Source organism: Nerophis lumbriciformis, linkage group LG13, assembly GCF_033978685.3.
Source record: "Nerophis lumbriciformis linkage group LG13, RoL_Nlum_v2.1, whole genome shotgun sequence".
NCBI classification, from domain to species: Eukaryota; Metazoa; Chordata; class Actinopteri; order Syngnathiformes; family Syngnathidae; genus Nerophis; species Nerophis lumbriciformis.
In genome coordinates, this window is record NC_084560.2 from 12,794,539 (window position 1) to 12,809,867 (window position 15,329).

At 35.4% G+C, this 15,329-nt stretch overlaps 1 protein-coding gene across 1 annotated transcript; it reads left to right on the forward strand.

The window, feature by feature from the left end:
• The first annotated feature begins 1,395 nt into the window (after positions 1–1,395).
• nostrin (nitric oxide synthase trafficking) lies at positions 1,396–15,264 on the forward strand. Its single transcript, XM_061971694.2, has 16 exons — positions 1,396–1,429; positions 1,512–1,597; positions 1,667–1,750; positions 1,857–1,919; positions 1,984–2,065; positions 3,524–3,586; positions 11,054–11,152; positions 11,231–11,356; positions 11,656–11,754; positions 11,840–11,965; positions 13,130–13,238; positions 13,326–13,414; positions 13,486–13,611; positions 14,538–14,766; positions 14,835–14,927; positions 14,999–15,264. The coding sequence occupies exons 1-16, from the start codon at positions 1,403–1,405 to the stop codon at positions 15,133–15,135; spliced, it is 1,638 nt and encodes a 545-aa protein (XP_061827678.1). The 5' UTR covers positions 1,396–1,402; the 3' UTR covers positions 15,136–15,264.
• Positions 15,265–15,329: the final 65 nt, after the last annotated feature.

A 15,329-nucleotide genomic window follows, 5' to 3' on the forward strand; every position in this document is an offset into this window, starting at 1 on the left:
TATTCCAGAACCAAAGAGGGGATGTTTATTATACATTGTTAGGGAAAACAAATATGTATTTCTATGGCAGGATCAATTGTAACGTTCTGGTGTATGTCTGGATCCCAGGATGCAGAGAGGGCCCTCTTTGTTAGGGTAATACAAGGTGCACAAAGCAAATGATCTGGGACAAGTGCGCATTGACTGCCAATCAGGGACAGGTGAGGCAGTGGAGGTAAACAGGAAGTGGAACAAAAAATAAGAACGCTGTAAAAGAAATAATAATAAAAAATACAATAAACATGTGAGATTATGACACTGACATTTACATTGTTTAATATATATTGAAATATGTCGCCATAACGCATATTTTATATATAGGTCATTTACTTTGGCAAAATGTATTTGTTATAACTAGAGATGTCCGATAAATGCGTTAAAATGTATTATCGGAAATTATCTGTATCGTTTTTTATTATCGGTATCATTTTTTATTTATTTATTTTTTTTATTAAATCAACATAAAAAACACAAGATACACTTACAATTAGTGCACCAACCCAAAAAACCTCCCTCCCCCATTTACACTCATTCACACAAAAGGGTTGTTTCTTTCTGTTATTAATATTCTGGTTCCTACATTATATATCAATATATATCAATACAGTCTGCAAGGAATACAGTCCGTAAGCACACATGATTGTGCGTGCTGCTGGTCCACTAATAGTACTAACCTTAAACAGTTAATTTTACAAATTTCCATTAATTACTGGTTTCAATGTAACTGTTTTTATATTGTTGTACTTCCTTTTTTATTCAATAATTTTTTTGTAATTTATTTATCTTATTTTATTTTTTTTAAAGTACCTTATCTTCACCATACCTGGTTGTCCAAATTAGGCATAATAATGTGTTAATTCCACGACTGTATATATCGGTTGATATCGGTATCGGTAATCAAAGAGTTGGACAATATCGGAATATCGGATATAGGCAAAAGGCCATTATCAGACATCCCTAGATATAACAAATTGTTGAATATGAATACGGTATATACATAACATGTTATCAATGTATATCATTTAATGAGTGTCTGTTGGTATAAATATAATTTTTTATGACAACAGTCAAGCAGCACATATTTTGTCCATTTATTTAATTTCAAAAGTAAACAAAAAGGAACAATGTTTCTATAGTTCTACAATGTCTATTGTGCTTTTTTTTTTGGTTGCTTTTTTTTTAAAATTTTTTTTTACTTATTTTCACTTGCTTTTAATGGCAGATGTGATTTTCCAAATTACCTTTGGAATTCTCAGTATGCAAAGTCCAATGACTTCAACTCAAGTGATTTCTGCATGAGTTACTTTGGGAGGAGTGGTCAAAGTTCTTGGTCCAAAGTCAACAAACGGCCACGGTGTTTAAGATGAAAGACTATATCAGCACCTGCTCTGTGAGTATATGCTGAAAAGTGTTCATTTTCCATGTAATGTGATGCGTATGTTTAGTCTTACCCTTTATGTGCTGTCTTTCAGTACAACCAACTCTATCAAAATGTGAAACGCGTGTCAAAAGACGGGGAGTGCTACTGCAAGGAATTTATGACTGTTTTGCAGCAAAGGTAGACCACGGGCAAATATGAACTTTGTGACATTAGTTTACCATTTTTGCTGCTATCTTATTGCTCTAGGGCTGAGCTGGAGCACACGTATGCTAAGGGGCTACAAAAATTGGCTGGAAAACTAATGAGGGCTTCTAAAAGCATGAGCAACAAGTAAGAGGCTTTTGTTTAAACACCACCTTTTCCAGGAAAAGTGTCATGGAGACGTGATAGATACTGGTGAAAAGGTGTGAAGCTGTGTGACTTTTCATGCTTTCAGCTCCATATACAGCGCCTGGTGCCACGCGTCGGATGAGATGTACTCACGAGCTGACGCCCACAGGTAGTTTTTTGAAAAAAAAAAAAAAGAAAAAGGCTTCTAAATACAATATGCGTTTTGCTTGTAGGTCGCTTGGAAATGCATTTCAGCAAGAGGCCATCTTGGAAATACGCCAGGTCTTAGACGAGCAAAGCAAGAGAAAGAGACCTGTGTGTGATCTCTTATATGGATTATTATTAGAGAAAGAGGCCTGTGTGCGATCTCTTTGTATGGATTATTATTAGAGAAAGAGGCCTGTGTGTGATCTCTTATATGGATTATTATTACAGAAAGAGGCCTGTGTGTGATCTCTTTATATGGATTATTATTAGAGAAAGAGGCCTGTGTGTGATCTCTTATATGGATTATTATTAGAGAAAGAGGCCTGTGTGTGATCTCTTTATATGGATTATTATTAGAGAAAGAGGCCTGTGTGTGTGATCTCTTATATGGATTATTATTAGAGAAAGAGGCCTGTGTGTGTGATCTCTTATATGGATTATTATTAGAGAAAGAGGCCTGTGTGTGATCTCTTTATATGGATTATTATGCAAGGTGTGTCAGACAAGTCTCAGGACTGTCACAAAAGCCAAGGTTTCCCCTTTTGTGTACTAACCGTGGACTTTTAACGCACTTCCCGAGCTTCTCTGCCATGTCTTCATGCACAGTAGTCCTGGTAGGATTCCTCCAAGATGTAGCTTTGTTGTCACGGCCCTCGAGATGTTGTCCACGTCTTCATAATAAGTGACCCTCTTGAAGTTGGGGAAAAAAAGAAAAGAAAAGTCACAAGAAGCCAGGTTAGGTGACTAGAGAGGCTGCTCCAGCATGGCCATGTTCTTAGGGCAATGTCCTGCCACAACTTCCACCTCGTCTCGCACACTGAATGAAGGATTTATTTGCAGACTATCTGCTGGATCGATGGTCTTCACATCAAACATGCGATTGACATAATCAGTCCTGGTAACATTTCTGACACACCTTGTACAACTCTCTACATGTATTCCTGGTAACTTTTCTGACACACCTTGTACAACTTTATACATGTATTCCTGGTAACTTTTCTGACACACCTTGTACAACTCTCTACATGTATTCCTGGTAACATTTCTGACACACCTTGTACAACTCTACATGTATTCCTGGTAACATTTCTGACACACCTTGTACAACTCTCTACATGTATTCCTGGTAACATTTCTGACACACCTTGTACAACTCTTTACATGTATTTCTGGTAACATTTCTGAAACACCTCGTACAACTCTCTAGATGTATTCCTGGTAACTTTTCTGACACACCTTGTACAACTCTCTAGATGTATTCCTGGTAACATTTCTGACACACCTTCTACAACTCTACATGTATTCCTGGTAACATTTCTGACACACCTTGTACAACTCTCTACATGTATTCCTGGTAACATTTCTGACACACCTTGTACAACTCTTTACATGTATTCCTGGTAACATTTCTGAAACACCTCGTACAACTCTCTAGATGTATTCCTGGTAACTTTTCTGACACACCTTGTACAACTCTCTACATGTATTCCTGGTAACATTTCTGACACACCTTGTACAACTCTCTACATGTATTCCTGGTAACAGCGACGTTGTGTTTTTTAACAGCTGGACAGCGCCATCGAAAGAACGGAAAAACTTGTTATGACAAATTGGAACGAGCAACTCAAGGTAAAAGTGTCTTTGATTCTCTGGGTTGTAGAATTTTGGGAACAGAAGGCATTATTAAAATAGGAAAATTAAACCATTATAATCGTGGTGTTGTCATAAAGTAGTTATCAAGTAGCTAACATTAAATAGACACAGTTTACATCAGGCCTGGGCAATTATTTTGACTCGGGGGCCAAATTTACAGAAAAAAATGTGTCTGGGGGCCGGTATATCTATTTTTAGGAACACTAATACAAAACCTCGCAATAAAGTCTGATTGAAAGCAAAAAACGTTATGACAGACCGCCTTAAAAAACGGAATGGAATTTTACATTGAGTGAGACACCCAGAATGTACATGAAAATAAAGAATGTGTGATTTACACTATTAACTATGAAGGATAAAACACTAAATATTGACAACATATGAACGTCACACCCCCTCTCCATCCACATATTTTACAATCAAGTGAAACACAACAAAAATGCAACAAACACAGTGAAATATGAACGCCAAGGGTAAAAATAAACCCAGCTACAATCTGATATATGTGATATATCACTAAGCTTTAGAACTTTGTTGTAAAAATCTCCTACCACGTCTGTCCCTGACACCCACATTTCAGGTTCTGGAAACACTCTGTGGAAACACTCCCCACCCACACTGCTTGGTGCCTCGTCTGAGCTGCTGTGACTTACATTACCATAGTAACTAATTAGATGACCATAGTAACTAATTAGATGACCATAGTAACTACCGGTAATTACATGACCATAGTTACTAATTAGATGACCATAGTAACTAATAAGATGACCATAGTAACTCATTAGATGACCATAGTAACTCATTAGATGACCATAGTAACTAGTATAACATGCCGATTCCAAGCATTGAAAGACTTAGTATAGTTCAAGACTTACGGTCATTAGAAAACGTCACTGCACGTCACTTAACCATCTAAACCAGTGGTTCTTAACCTGGGTTCGATCGAACCCTACGGGTTCGGTGAGTCGGGCTCAGGGGTTCGGTGGAGGTCGAAACACACCCGACTCATCGTGTAAATAAAAACTTCTCCCTATCGGCGTATTACGGATACGACAACAGCAGAAGTCACACTGATTTGCAGGTGTGTAATTTGTTGTGAGTTTATGCACTGTGTTGGTTTTGTTGTTTGAACAAGGTGATGTTCATGCACGGTTCATTTTGTGCACCAGTAAAAAAACATGGTAACACTTTAGTATGGGGAACATATTCACCATTAATTAGTTGCTTATTAACATGCATATTAGTAACATATTGGCTCTTAACTAGTCATTATTAAGTACTTATTAATGCCTTATTTGGCATGAACTTATTATAACCCTAACCCTCTAATCCTGCCCTGGCCCTAACCCTCTAACCCTAACCATAACCAAATAACTCTAAATTAAGTCTTTGTTACTTAGAATATGTTCCCCATACTAAAGTGTTACCAAAAACATACAACTTTGCCTTGAATTTGAAAAAAACCAACATTTTATTTTTCACTAAAAAAGGGTTCGGTGAATGCGCATATGAAACTGGTGGGGTTCGGTACCTCCAACAAGGTTAAGAACCACTGATCTAAAATAATGATTTGGGAATGTCCGGCGGGCCAGATTGAAAAGGTTAACGGGCCGCATGTGGCCCCGGGACCTTAATTTTCCCAGGCCTGGTTTACATGAATCCGAAACAAAAGTAAAGTAACAAGAACCCTCTAGAATTTTTAAAAGAAAAACATTTTGAGAATGTTTTTTTTTTTTTTTCAATTAAAAAAAATTGGTTAAGTGAAATTTTAAGTTACCAGTATATTAAAAGATTAGTACGACATGCAAAATACTGCACTATGCCACATACAGTATGGTCACCACGAGGGATGTCCGATAATGGCTTTTTGCCGATATCCGATATTCCGATATTGCCCAACTCTTTAATTACCGATACCGATATATACAGTCGTGGAATTAACACATTATTATGCCTAATTTGGACAGCCAGGTATGGTGAAGATAAGGTACTTTTAAAAAAAAATCATAAAATAAGATAAATAAATTAAAAACATTTTCTTGAATAAAAAATAAAGTAAAACAATATAAAAACAGTTACATAGAAACTAGTAATTAATGCAAATGAGTCAAATTAACTGTTAAAGGTTAGTACTATTAGTGGACCAGCAGCACGCACAATCATGTGTGCTTACGGACTGTATCCCTGCAGACTGTATTGATATATAATGTAGGAACCAGAATATTAATAACAGAAAGAAACAACCCTTTTGTGTGAATGAGTGTGAATGAGTGTAAATGGGGGAGGGAGGTTTTTTGAGTTGGTGCACTAATTGTAAGTGTATCTTGTGTTTTTTAGGTTGATTTAATAATACAAAAAAATAAAAATAAAAATTAAAAAAACGATACCGGCAGGCCGATATTATCGGACATCTCTAGTCACCACACACATTAGACACACCTGCACAATCAAACAACAATAATAATACAATTTATTTATTATTGTGGTTGTAGCCAGTAATTATGTAAAACTGCACTGCAGCACAATAGAAGCTGTTTATGTACAGTACAAGCCAAATGTTAGGACACACCTTCTCCTCATTCAATGTGTTTTCTTTATTTTCATGACTATTTACATTGTAGATTGTCACATCAAAACTAGGAATGAACACATGTGGAGTTATGTACTTAACAAAAAAAGGTGAAATAACTGAAAACGTGTTTTATATTCTAGTTTCTTCAAAATAGCCACCCTTTGCTCTAATTACTGCTTCGCACACTCTTGGCATTCTCTCCATGAGCTTCAAGAGGTAGTCACCTGAAATGGTTTTCACTTCACAGGTGTGCTTGAAGCTCATGGAGAGAATGCTAAGAGTGTGCAAAGCAGTAATCAGAGCAAAGAAACTAGAATATAAAACATGTTTTCAGTTATTTCACCTTTTTTTGTTAAGTACATAACTCCACATCAGAATCAGAATCAGCTTTATTGTCATTACGCAAGGTAACGAGATTGAGGACATTCCATACAGTGCGATGTGTGCATGCTAGAAAAACAATGTGCAAATATATAAAAATATAAAAAATGTAGAAGTGCAATGAATATGGTTATTGTGGTTGTAGCCAGTAATTATGTAAAACTGCACTGCAGCACAATAGAAGCTGTTTATGTACAGTACAAGCCAAATGTTAGGACACACCTTCTCCTCATTCAATGTGTTTTCTTTATTTTCATGACTATTTACATTGTAGATTGTCACATCAAAACTAGGAATGAACACATGTGGAGTTATGTACTTAACAAAAAAAGGTGAAATAACTGAAAACGTGTTTTATATTCTAGTTTCTTCAAAATAGCCACCCTTTGCTCTAATTACTGCTTCGCACACTCTTGGCATTCTCTCCATGAGCTTCAAGAGGTAGTCACCTGAAATGGTTTTCACTTCACAGGTGTGCTTGAAGCTCATGGAGAGAATGCTAAGAGTGTGCAAAGCAGTAATCAGAGCAAAGAAACTAGAATATAAAACATGTTTTCAGTTATTTCACCTTTTTTTGTTAAGTACATAACTCCACATCAGAATCAGAATCAGCTTTATTGTCATTACGCAAGGTAACGAGATTGAGGCCATTCCATACAGTGCGATGTGTGCATGCTAGAAAAACAATGTGCAAATATATAAAAATATAAAAAATGTAGAAGTGCAATGAATATGGTGTGAAATGAATATATACATGAAAAAAAACAAAACAAAAACAGGGTGGTTGGTGGAATGGGTTATTGCACCGAAGAGAAGGCAGTTATGAGGGACAATGGGGCAGTCCGTTCAGGATGGTTATGGCCCTGGGGAAGAAGCTGTTCTTTAGCCTGTTTGTTTTGGTTTTGTCGGGATTATTAAAATAATCTAATTTTTCAATAACATTTCAAATGTTTATTAGTGTTGATCTTACTACTTGTAGTTTGAACAGTTTCTTAGACTAGATCATATTAGTTTTTGTTTGACTTCTTTACTTAGTCCATTCCGTAATTTAATTCCACATACTGATAAACTCAAGGTTTTAAGTGTGCATGCAAATGATTTATGTTGGATTTATCTCTAAGGTTATAATTCTCCTCTTTTGTTAAGAACAATTGTTGTACATGTTTGTGCAACCGGTTATAGTTTGCTATTTACATCATTTTAAGTGCCGGATTTTGAAACTTTCTTTGGCCCCATATTTTTTTGCAGTTGTTCTACATTTTTTAAAAAGCACAGACCGAGTCACCAGAACATTCCACCAGATTCTTTGTTTTGACTGCGCAGGCATATGGATTAAGTTAGTTTGTTACATGCAAGACACTATACAAAAATCAGGGCAAAAGTTTGGTAAAATTACTCAGACAAGAAATGGGGCATAAGAAAACGAGGTTCCATTGAAAATGTTCAATTACAAAATTAATATTTAGTTATTGACATTTGTGTTTGGTGGGGGTGGGAAAATAAATAGCGATACTTTTTCTAACCATATAATATTTATTTTTTAATGTCTTAATGTCAATGTTTTGTTTTTTGAATCATGTTTTGCGCCGATTGTAACTGAAGTAGGACTTATACACCTCCACTCCACAAGTTGTCGCTGTATTGCTACTAGACATGTCCGATAATATCGGCCTGCCGATATTATCGGCCGATAAATGCGTTAAAATGTAATATTGGAAATTATCGGTATCGGTTTTTTTATTATCGGTATTGTTTTTCTTTTTTTGGGGTTTTTATTTTTATTTTTTTTATTAAATCAACATAAAAAACACAAGATACACTTACAATTAGTGCACCAACCCAAAAAACCTCCCTTCCCCATTTACACTCATTCACACAAAAGGGTTGTTTCTTTCTGTTATTAATATTCTGGTTTCTACATTATATATCAATATATATCAATACAGTCTGCAAGGGATACAGTCCGTAAGCACACATGATTGTGCGTGCTGCTGGTCCACTAATAATACTAACCTATAACAGTTAATTTTACTCATTTTCATTAATTACTAGTTTCTATGTAACTGTTTTTATATTGTTTTACTTTCTTTTTTATTCAATTTTTTTTTTTTTAATTTATTTATCTTATTTTATTAATTTCTAAAAAAAATACCTTATCTTCACCATACCTGGTTGTCCAAATTAGGCATAATAATGTGTTAATTCCACGACTGCATATATCGGTTGATATCGGTATCGGTTGATATCGGAATCGGTAATTAAAGAGTTGGACAATATCGGAATATCGGATATCGGCAAAAAGCCATTATCGGGCATCCCTAATTGCTACCTTTCTGCGCGGGGTTGGGATTAGTAGAGATCAGGGCAGTACAAGAAGTTGGCAGTTAAGAATTAAAGGGCTTTTTTTCATTTAAGTGGGGAAAAACCTGATCCACTTTCTGTACGGTTGCAAAATGGAAATTCATTATTTAAACTGCATTGTTTTTTGACTCAGTTTTTCTAATGAATTCTCTCTGTGTAGGTGAATTCCTACAAAGTAGTGACGCTATTTATTTCATGGTTATTATAAATATTATATGCATACACACTTAACCTATCTTAAAACACTCAATAAACTGTAAAAGCTACGTAAAATGAAAACTTAAAGGGGAACTGCACTTTTTCAAAGAATGTTGCCTATAGACAAAGGATGTATTTTTTTAATGAATTCTAACTCGTAAATAAAAGTCTGCTTACAATGGAGCTAATGGGAGGTCCTCTAAAACCCAATAAATGATCATCCAGAAACCGCCAACAATACTTGATTTACATTTTGCGACTTGAATATTAACCAAGTATTAGTGATATTAATATTATAAGCGCAAACATCGACTGACATGTTGACATCATCGTTGGTGAGCTGCTTTGTCGCATCGGAGCTTGTGGAAGTTTATTCTAGATCATAAATAGTGCCTTTCACCTGGATAGTAGAAGGATGAGGACGTAATCTGGCAAGTTGGCACACTTTGACAGCCAATCTAGACATGGAAATGGCGAGAGGCACAAACAGACGCTTTGTTCCAGCCCCCTTTTCTTCGCGAGGATTCATCATTCTTCATCTAAACGGGAATATAACAACATTCTATCGGTCAGCATCCTTATGACAGCAGACATTGTACAGTAAGTGATGTTGTTATCATGTTTGTTGCACCTCATCAAGTCTACAGTGAGTAGTAAGATTGATGTCGAGGGAAAAAGCGAATATCGCGATGTGTTTTTCAAATTAAAGCGCTGCGTATGCTAGAAATGAGCAACATACGTAAATATAACATCTTATAAATGTTACTACATTACACATATACTTACAGCATGTATATAAAACCACAATGGAGGTGTTTGGATGGTTTTAAGGGCTTGTAATCGCATGTATTTACTATTTACAATGCGTAAAAAGAAAAGTATATGTGTTCTTGTTTTACAAAAGGATTGTGAATGATATGTAGAATTAAAAAAAATTGCAGTTTCCTTTTATCCAATCCCACTGTACTCAATGGTACTTTAAAACCCGCAAAGCACCGAGATCGGAGTTAGTTGGCCGCAAAGTGCAGAGGAAAACACTATATTACTAGAGATGTCATGATAAATGCATTAAAATGTAATATCGGAAATTATCGGTATCGTTTTTTTTTTATTATCGGTATCGGGTTTTTTTTTGTTTTTTGTTTTTTAATTAAATCAACATAAAAAACACAAGATACACTTACAATTAGTGCACCAACCCAAAAAAACCTCCCTCCCCCATTTACACTCATTCATACAAAAGGATTGTTTCTTTCTGTTATTAATATTCTGGTTCCTACATTATATATCAATATATATCAATACAGTCTGCAAAGGATACAGTCCGTAAGCACACATGATTGTGCGTGCTGCTGGTCCACTAATAGTACTAACCTTTTACAGTTAATTTTACTCATTTTCATTAATTACTAGTTTCTAAGTAACTGTTTTTATATTGTTTTACTTTCGTTTTTATTCAAGAAAATATTTTTTATTTATTTATTTTATTTTATAAATGTTTTTAAAAAGTACCTTATCTTCACCATACCTGGTTGTCCAAATTAGACATAATAATGTGTTAATTCCCCGACGGTATATATCGGTATCGGTAATTAAAGAGTTGGACAATGTCGGAAAATCGGATATCGGCAAAAAGCCATTATCGGACATCCCTATATATTACTGTCATTTAGCATACATACAGTATATACAAATTATATTTTAGGCTGTATTCTAAATTTATCAGTGAACTTTGTAGAATATTGCAATATATCGCGATGCTGTACTGTATCGTGACACAAGTATTGTGATAAGTATTGTGTTGTCAATTCCTTGACATATACCCAGGCCTAGTGTTTAGTGTTGCATTAAAACAGACTAAAAGTTATGCGACACTCACTACTTTGAATAAATACACATGTTTTTACGTATTGTCTGTTTTTCTGAACCAGACAAAGAAGAAACTATTTGGATTAACAAGGGAGCACGAAGCTTTGTTTAACTTTGTGGAGAAAAATAAACCAATATGCACAGAGAAAGAAAAACAAAAGGTAAAATAAATAAATTATTCAACACAATGCATTGAAGGTTTTTCGCTAATGGATTTTGCTTCCTATTCTTGTTTGCAGATGCTGAACAGGTTGACAAAGTCAGCGGAACTACAGACACAAGTGGATGAGGAGTATTTTAACATCAACATGGAGGGCCATCAGATGAGACTTAAGTGGGAAAACACACTCAAAAACTGCTACCAGGTGTCCAAATCTGATACAATTTCATTTTAGTAAAAAAACTCATCTTTCTCTTCGTAATTTAATAACAGTTCAGTTTGGTTACTGAATTAGCACCTAACCAACTTTTACTAATGTGTTCTATTTACTCTTACAGTATTTGTGGTGTATTCTCTTTTAGTCTAATTAGCTCAAATAGAGTCTCAGTATGCTATATTGTATGAACTATAATTGTAGAAGCAGACATTTTCATGTCTTAATTCATTAAAATAATCTCAATAAAAATAAAAGCTTTACTTTTCGCATTATATCTGTTTTTACAGATCATACAGGAGCTCGAGAAACAGCGGATCGAAGTTCTTTGCAACCTTTTGACCCGATACAACCTACACATGTCCAGTTTTGGGCAGACCCTCAAACATGTAACATGATTATTGTGTTTTTCTCGTGAAATCATTGCAATTTATTTAATGAATAATCATAAAAGTAAAACTGTAACCATTCCAGGGTCAAAATCAAATTGAACTGCTGGTCCAGAGGGTGGACATGGATAAAGACATACAAACACTGGTGAAGGAGACCAGCGTCACAACATCAGAAAACAAAGCCGAATTTTTGATGACTGATTATTTTGTAAGTTTTAGAAAGGTATTATTTTCATATGTTCAACCTCAGTTAACTGCAATCATTCTACTCTACAGACATGAAGACCATTCTAGCCATGTTGTTTTAAAGGGGAACTGCACTTTTTGGGGGAATTTTGCATATTGTTCAGTCATTATGAAAAACATGGCAATGGATGTTATTTATTTGCATTGTAGATATTAAATAAATGCGATCAAAAGTCTGTTTACAATGGAGCCTATGAGAGCTGTGCAATTATGCCTACAAGCCCTTAAAAAAACCTCAAAACATCTCCATTGAGGTTTTGTATACATTATGTAAGTATATATGGTATGTAGTAATGGGTACATTTATTATTTACGTATTTTGATCATTTTAAGCACACGTGGCACATTAATTTCAAAAACACATCACGATGTTTGCTTTTTGTTTTTCCTTCATCACCTATTATTACTCACTGCAGACTTCATGAGAAACATCACTTACTGTGCAAGGCCTGCTGTCATTAGGATGCCAACTGATGAGATGTTCATACAGTATATTCTCATTTAGGTGACGAATGACTCATAATTCTCACGAAGAAAAGGGGCTTATAATAACAATATAACTAATAATTGGTTAATATTCAAATCACGAAATGTAATGGCATATTGTTGGCACTTTTTGAATGGTTATGTATTGAAATTTTTATGGGCGAAATAGTGGAGCTGCCATAGGCTCCGCTGTAAGCGGACTTTCATTTACATTTAGAATGCATATTAAAAAGAAAATCCATCTGTCGTCTCATTTTTCATAATTGCGAATGACTCCAGTAAAAAGTGCAGTTTCACTTTAAGGCATATACTGTATATACGTTTGCAGATGTATTTGAAAATAAGCTTTTACTTTGATCAACACAATGTATCAAATATTATGTCTTTAAATAGCATAGTTTTGAAATATAAGTGGAACAGCAGGTTTATTCATCTGGTTGTGTGTAGAGACTGCAATATCATCTTTGCACTGGCAGAATTTTTGTCTTGGATTTTATATTGCGTTGGTTTACTGACTGTATATGTGTGGCATGTTTTCAATGTACAGTATGCATAAAAATACCATACTATCAATATACATTGAAAGAAGGTGTTGCACTTTCTGACTTGATGAGGTTACTACTTGTGTTGCATGCATCAGGAGGAAGACAGAAAATCACTGATGGGCAAAGAACGAAGAAGGGAAGCCATTAAAGTAAAACTCTATCGTTTGGAGGGAAATATATCCAAAGCAAAAAAAGACTGTGAAGGCAAGCCTCTTAAAATATTGAATTGTATCTGAATGATGAAAGCATGCCATAATGCTAAAATGTCCCGGAATCTCCCTCCTGTTACAGGGATTGAAAAGCTGATGAAAAGCTATGTTGAAAACCCTTCTTTTTCAAACCAACGGAACATTGAGGAGACGGAGCAGCAGCTTGACGAGGTGTGGAGTCTTTGGACTTGGAGCATTGTGAATGAGCTCTTCTAAATATGGTGTCATTCTGTCTTCTGCAGAACAGTTTAAAGCTGAATCTACTGGAGGCAACTCACTATAAACTCTCTTTAACGCTGTGTGAACTAGAAGGGAAACCCAAGTCCTCCCACCGATTTAGTGACAGCATTGTCAAGTGGAAAGATAAGGTACATTTGAGTTGCAGCGTATATTTATTGAATTAGATGGCCTGATGTTCGAATGGATACAGTACTTTTATTGACTTAGCTTCTTTGATTTAAAACATGTCGGTTAGTATGTATATTGTTTACTTGGATTAGTCTTCATATAACTAAGAATGATTACTGTAAACTGGACATTGCCCTTTTCTTTGGCAGATATTTACTTATGTCTTGACAAAGTACTTTCAGTGGAGAATTTGTGTTTTACATTTGTCATGACTGCAACTAACAGCCTGGTTTGACAAAGCCTCGTCTCTCATTTACATACTATGGAAGATGTCGTCATCGTACTTGAGTAAGAGTCCATAATGGAACAGTTACTGAACGCTCATTTGATATTGGAGTGTAAACTTCTGGAAACGTCTGTGTTTAACTCAAGACTCAACAAAAAAAAGTTGGGCGTTTTCCAAGGCAACTACATGACTTGATGACAATTTTGTGTTTATTTGTAGCAATTACACCAAAAGATATAAAGGTTCAACTGAATGAAAATATGCATTATAGTTGCACCAGTAAAACCATCAAAACTTGCTTGATAGATTTAGTGCCTGGGTGCAGGATTTTAGAAAAGATCTATGCTTGGAGCTGAGGGAAGTAGAGTTTAGGGTAGAAATTCAATTTGCATTAAATCTGTTTTTGACCCAGATGAATCTGCAAGATGTACAGTTTCCAAAATGAATGCAGATACTTGAACATGCATACAATTACATCCCATATTTACAGTTTCTCGTTATTTGTTTGTACGCAATCTCTAACAAAACTGTGAATAAACAAATAAATGAGTACGGTAAGTAAATAATGTGAGTCGGTTAAAATAGTAATACTACTACAGCAAGCTAAATTGTTCATATATTTCATGAATCACAAGTAATAATGTTTTGTCGCCATGTCAGGACTGTGAGCACAGTGTGGTGCAGCTGACTCGGCCAGTCAAACTAAGGAAGACTCCCTTCAGAACAAGACACTCACTGAGAGCGTCCATCATATACAAAGGACCTGTTCAAACCACCACATGCCCGCCGAGAGAGCCTTCGCCCAGTAGCCAGGACTTCTGTACAGTCTCGCAAGAAAAAGAGGACATCGTTGGAACCCCAACACAAGTGCATGAGGATAAAGACCACAGTAGGATGTTTACATAATTGTTTTTTAATTACGTGATTACACTTTTAAAATATACCAACAATTTACAGGTCAAATCACACCAGACATTTGCAGTGTTGGACAATGCAAGGCTTTATATAGCTTCACACCAAACCACGACGATGAATTAACTCTGAAAGAAGGTATGAGGAAAATAAAAGAATCAACAACTAGAAGAGAGACGAGCTAAACTAAACATGGTTGTGTTTCACAGGAGATCTACTTGACATATACACAAAAGAAGAACATGGCTGGTGGTTTGGTGCACTTAATGGCCAGACAGGTCATTTTCCATCCACCTATGTTGAGGAGCTGCCTGCACTCAGCTGTGTCAAATCATCAGAAGCCTGACTGACATCTGCAAGTTTCCAGTGGAACTAAGTTTCTATCAATCAGTACATTTCCTACTAAAATCACGCATCTGTACAAAACTGTATACAACCCTTTTTTGCTGTGTTGATGAATAATTATGTAAAATCAGCTATTCAGTGTCTTAATGAGTACATGTTTATAATATGGTCCATGATAGCATTTTGAATATATAT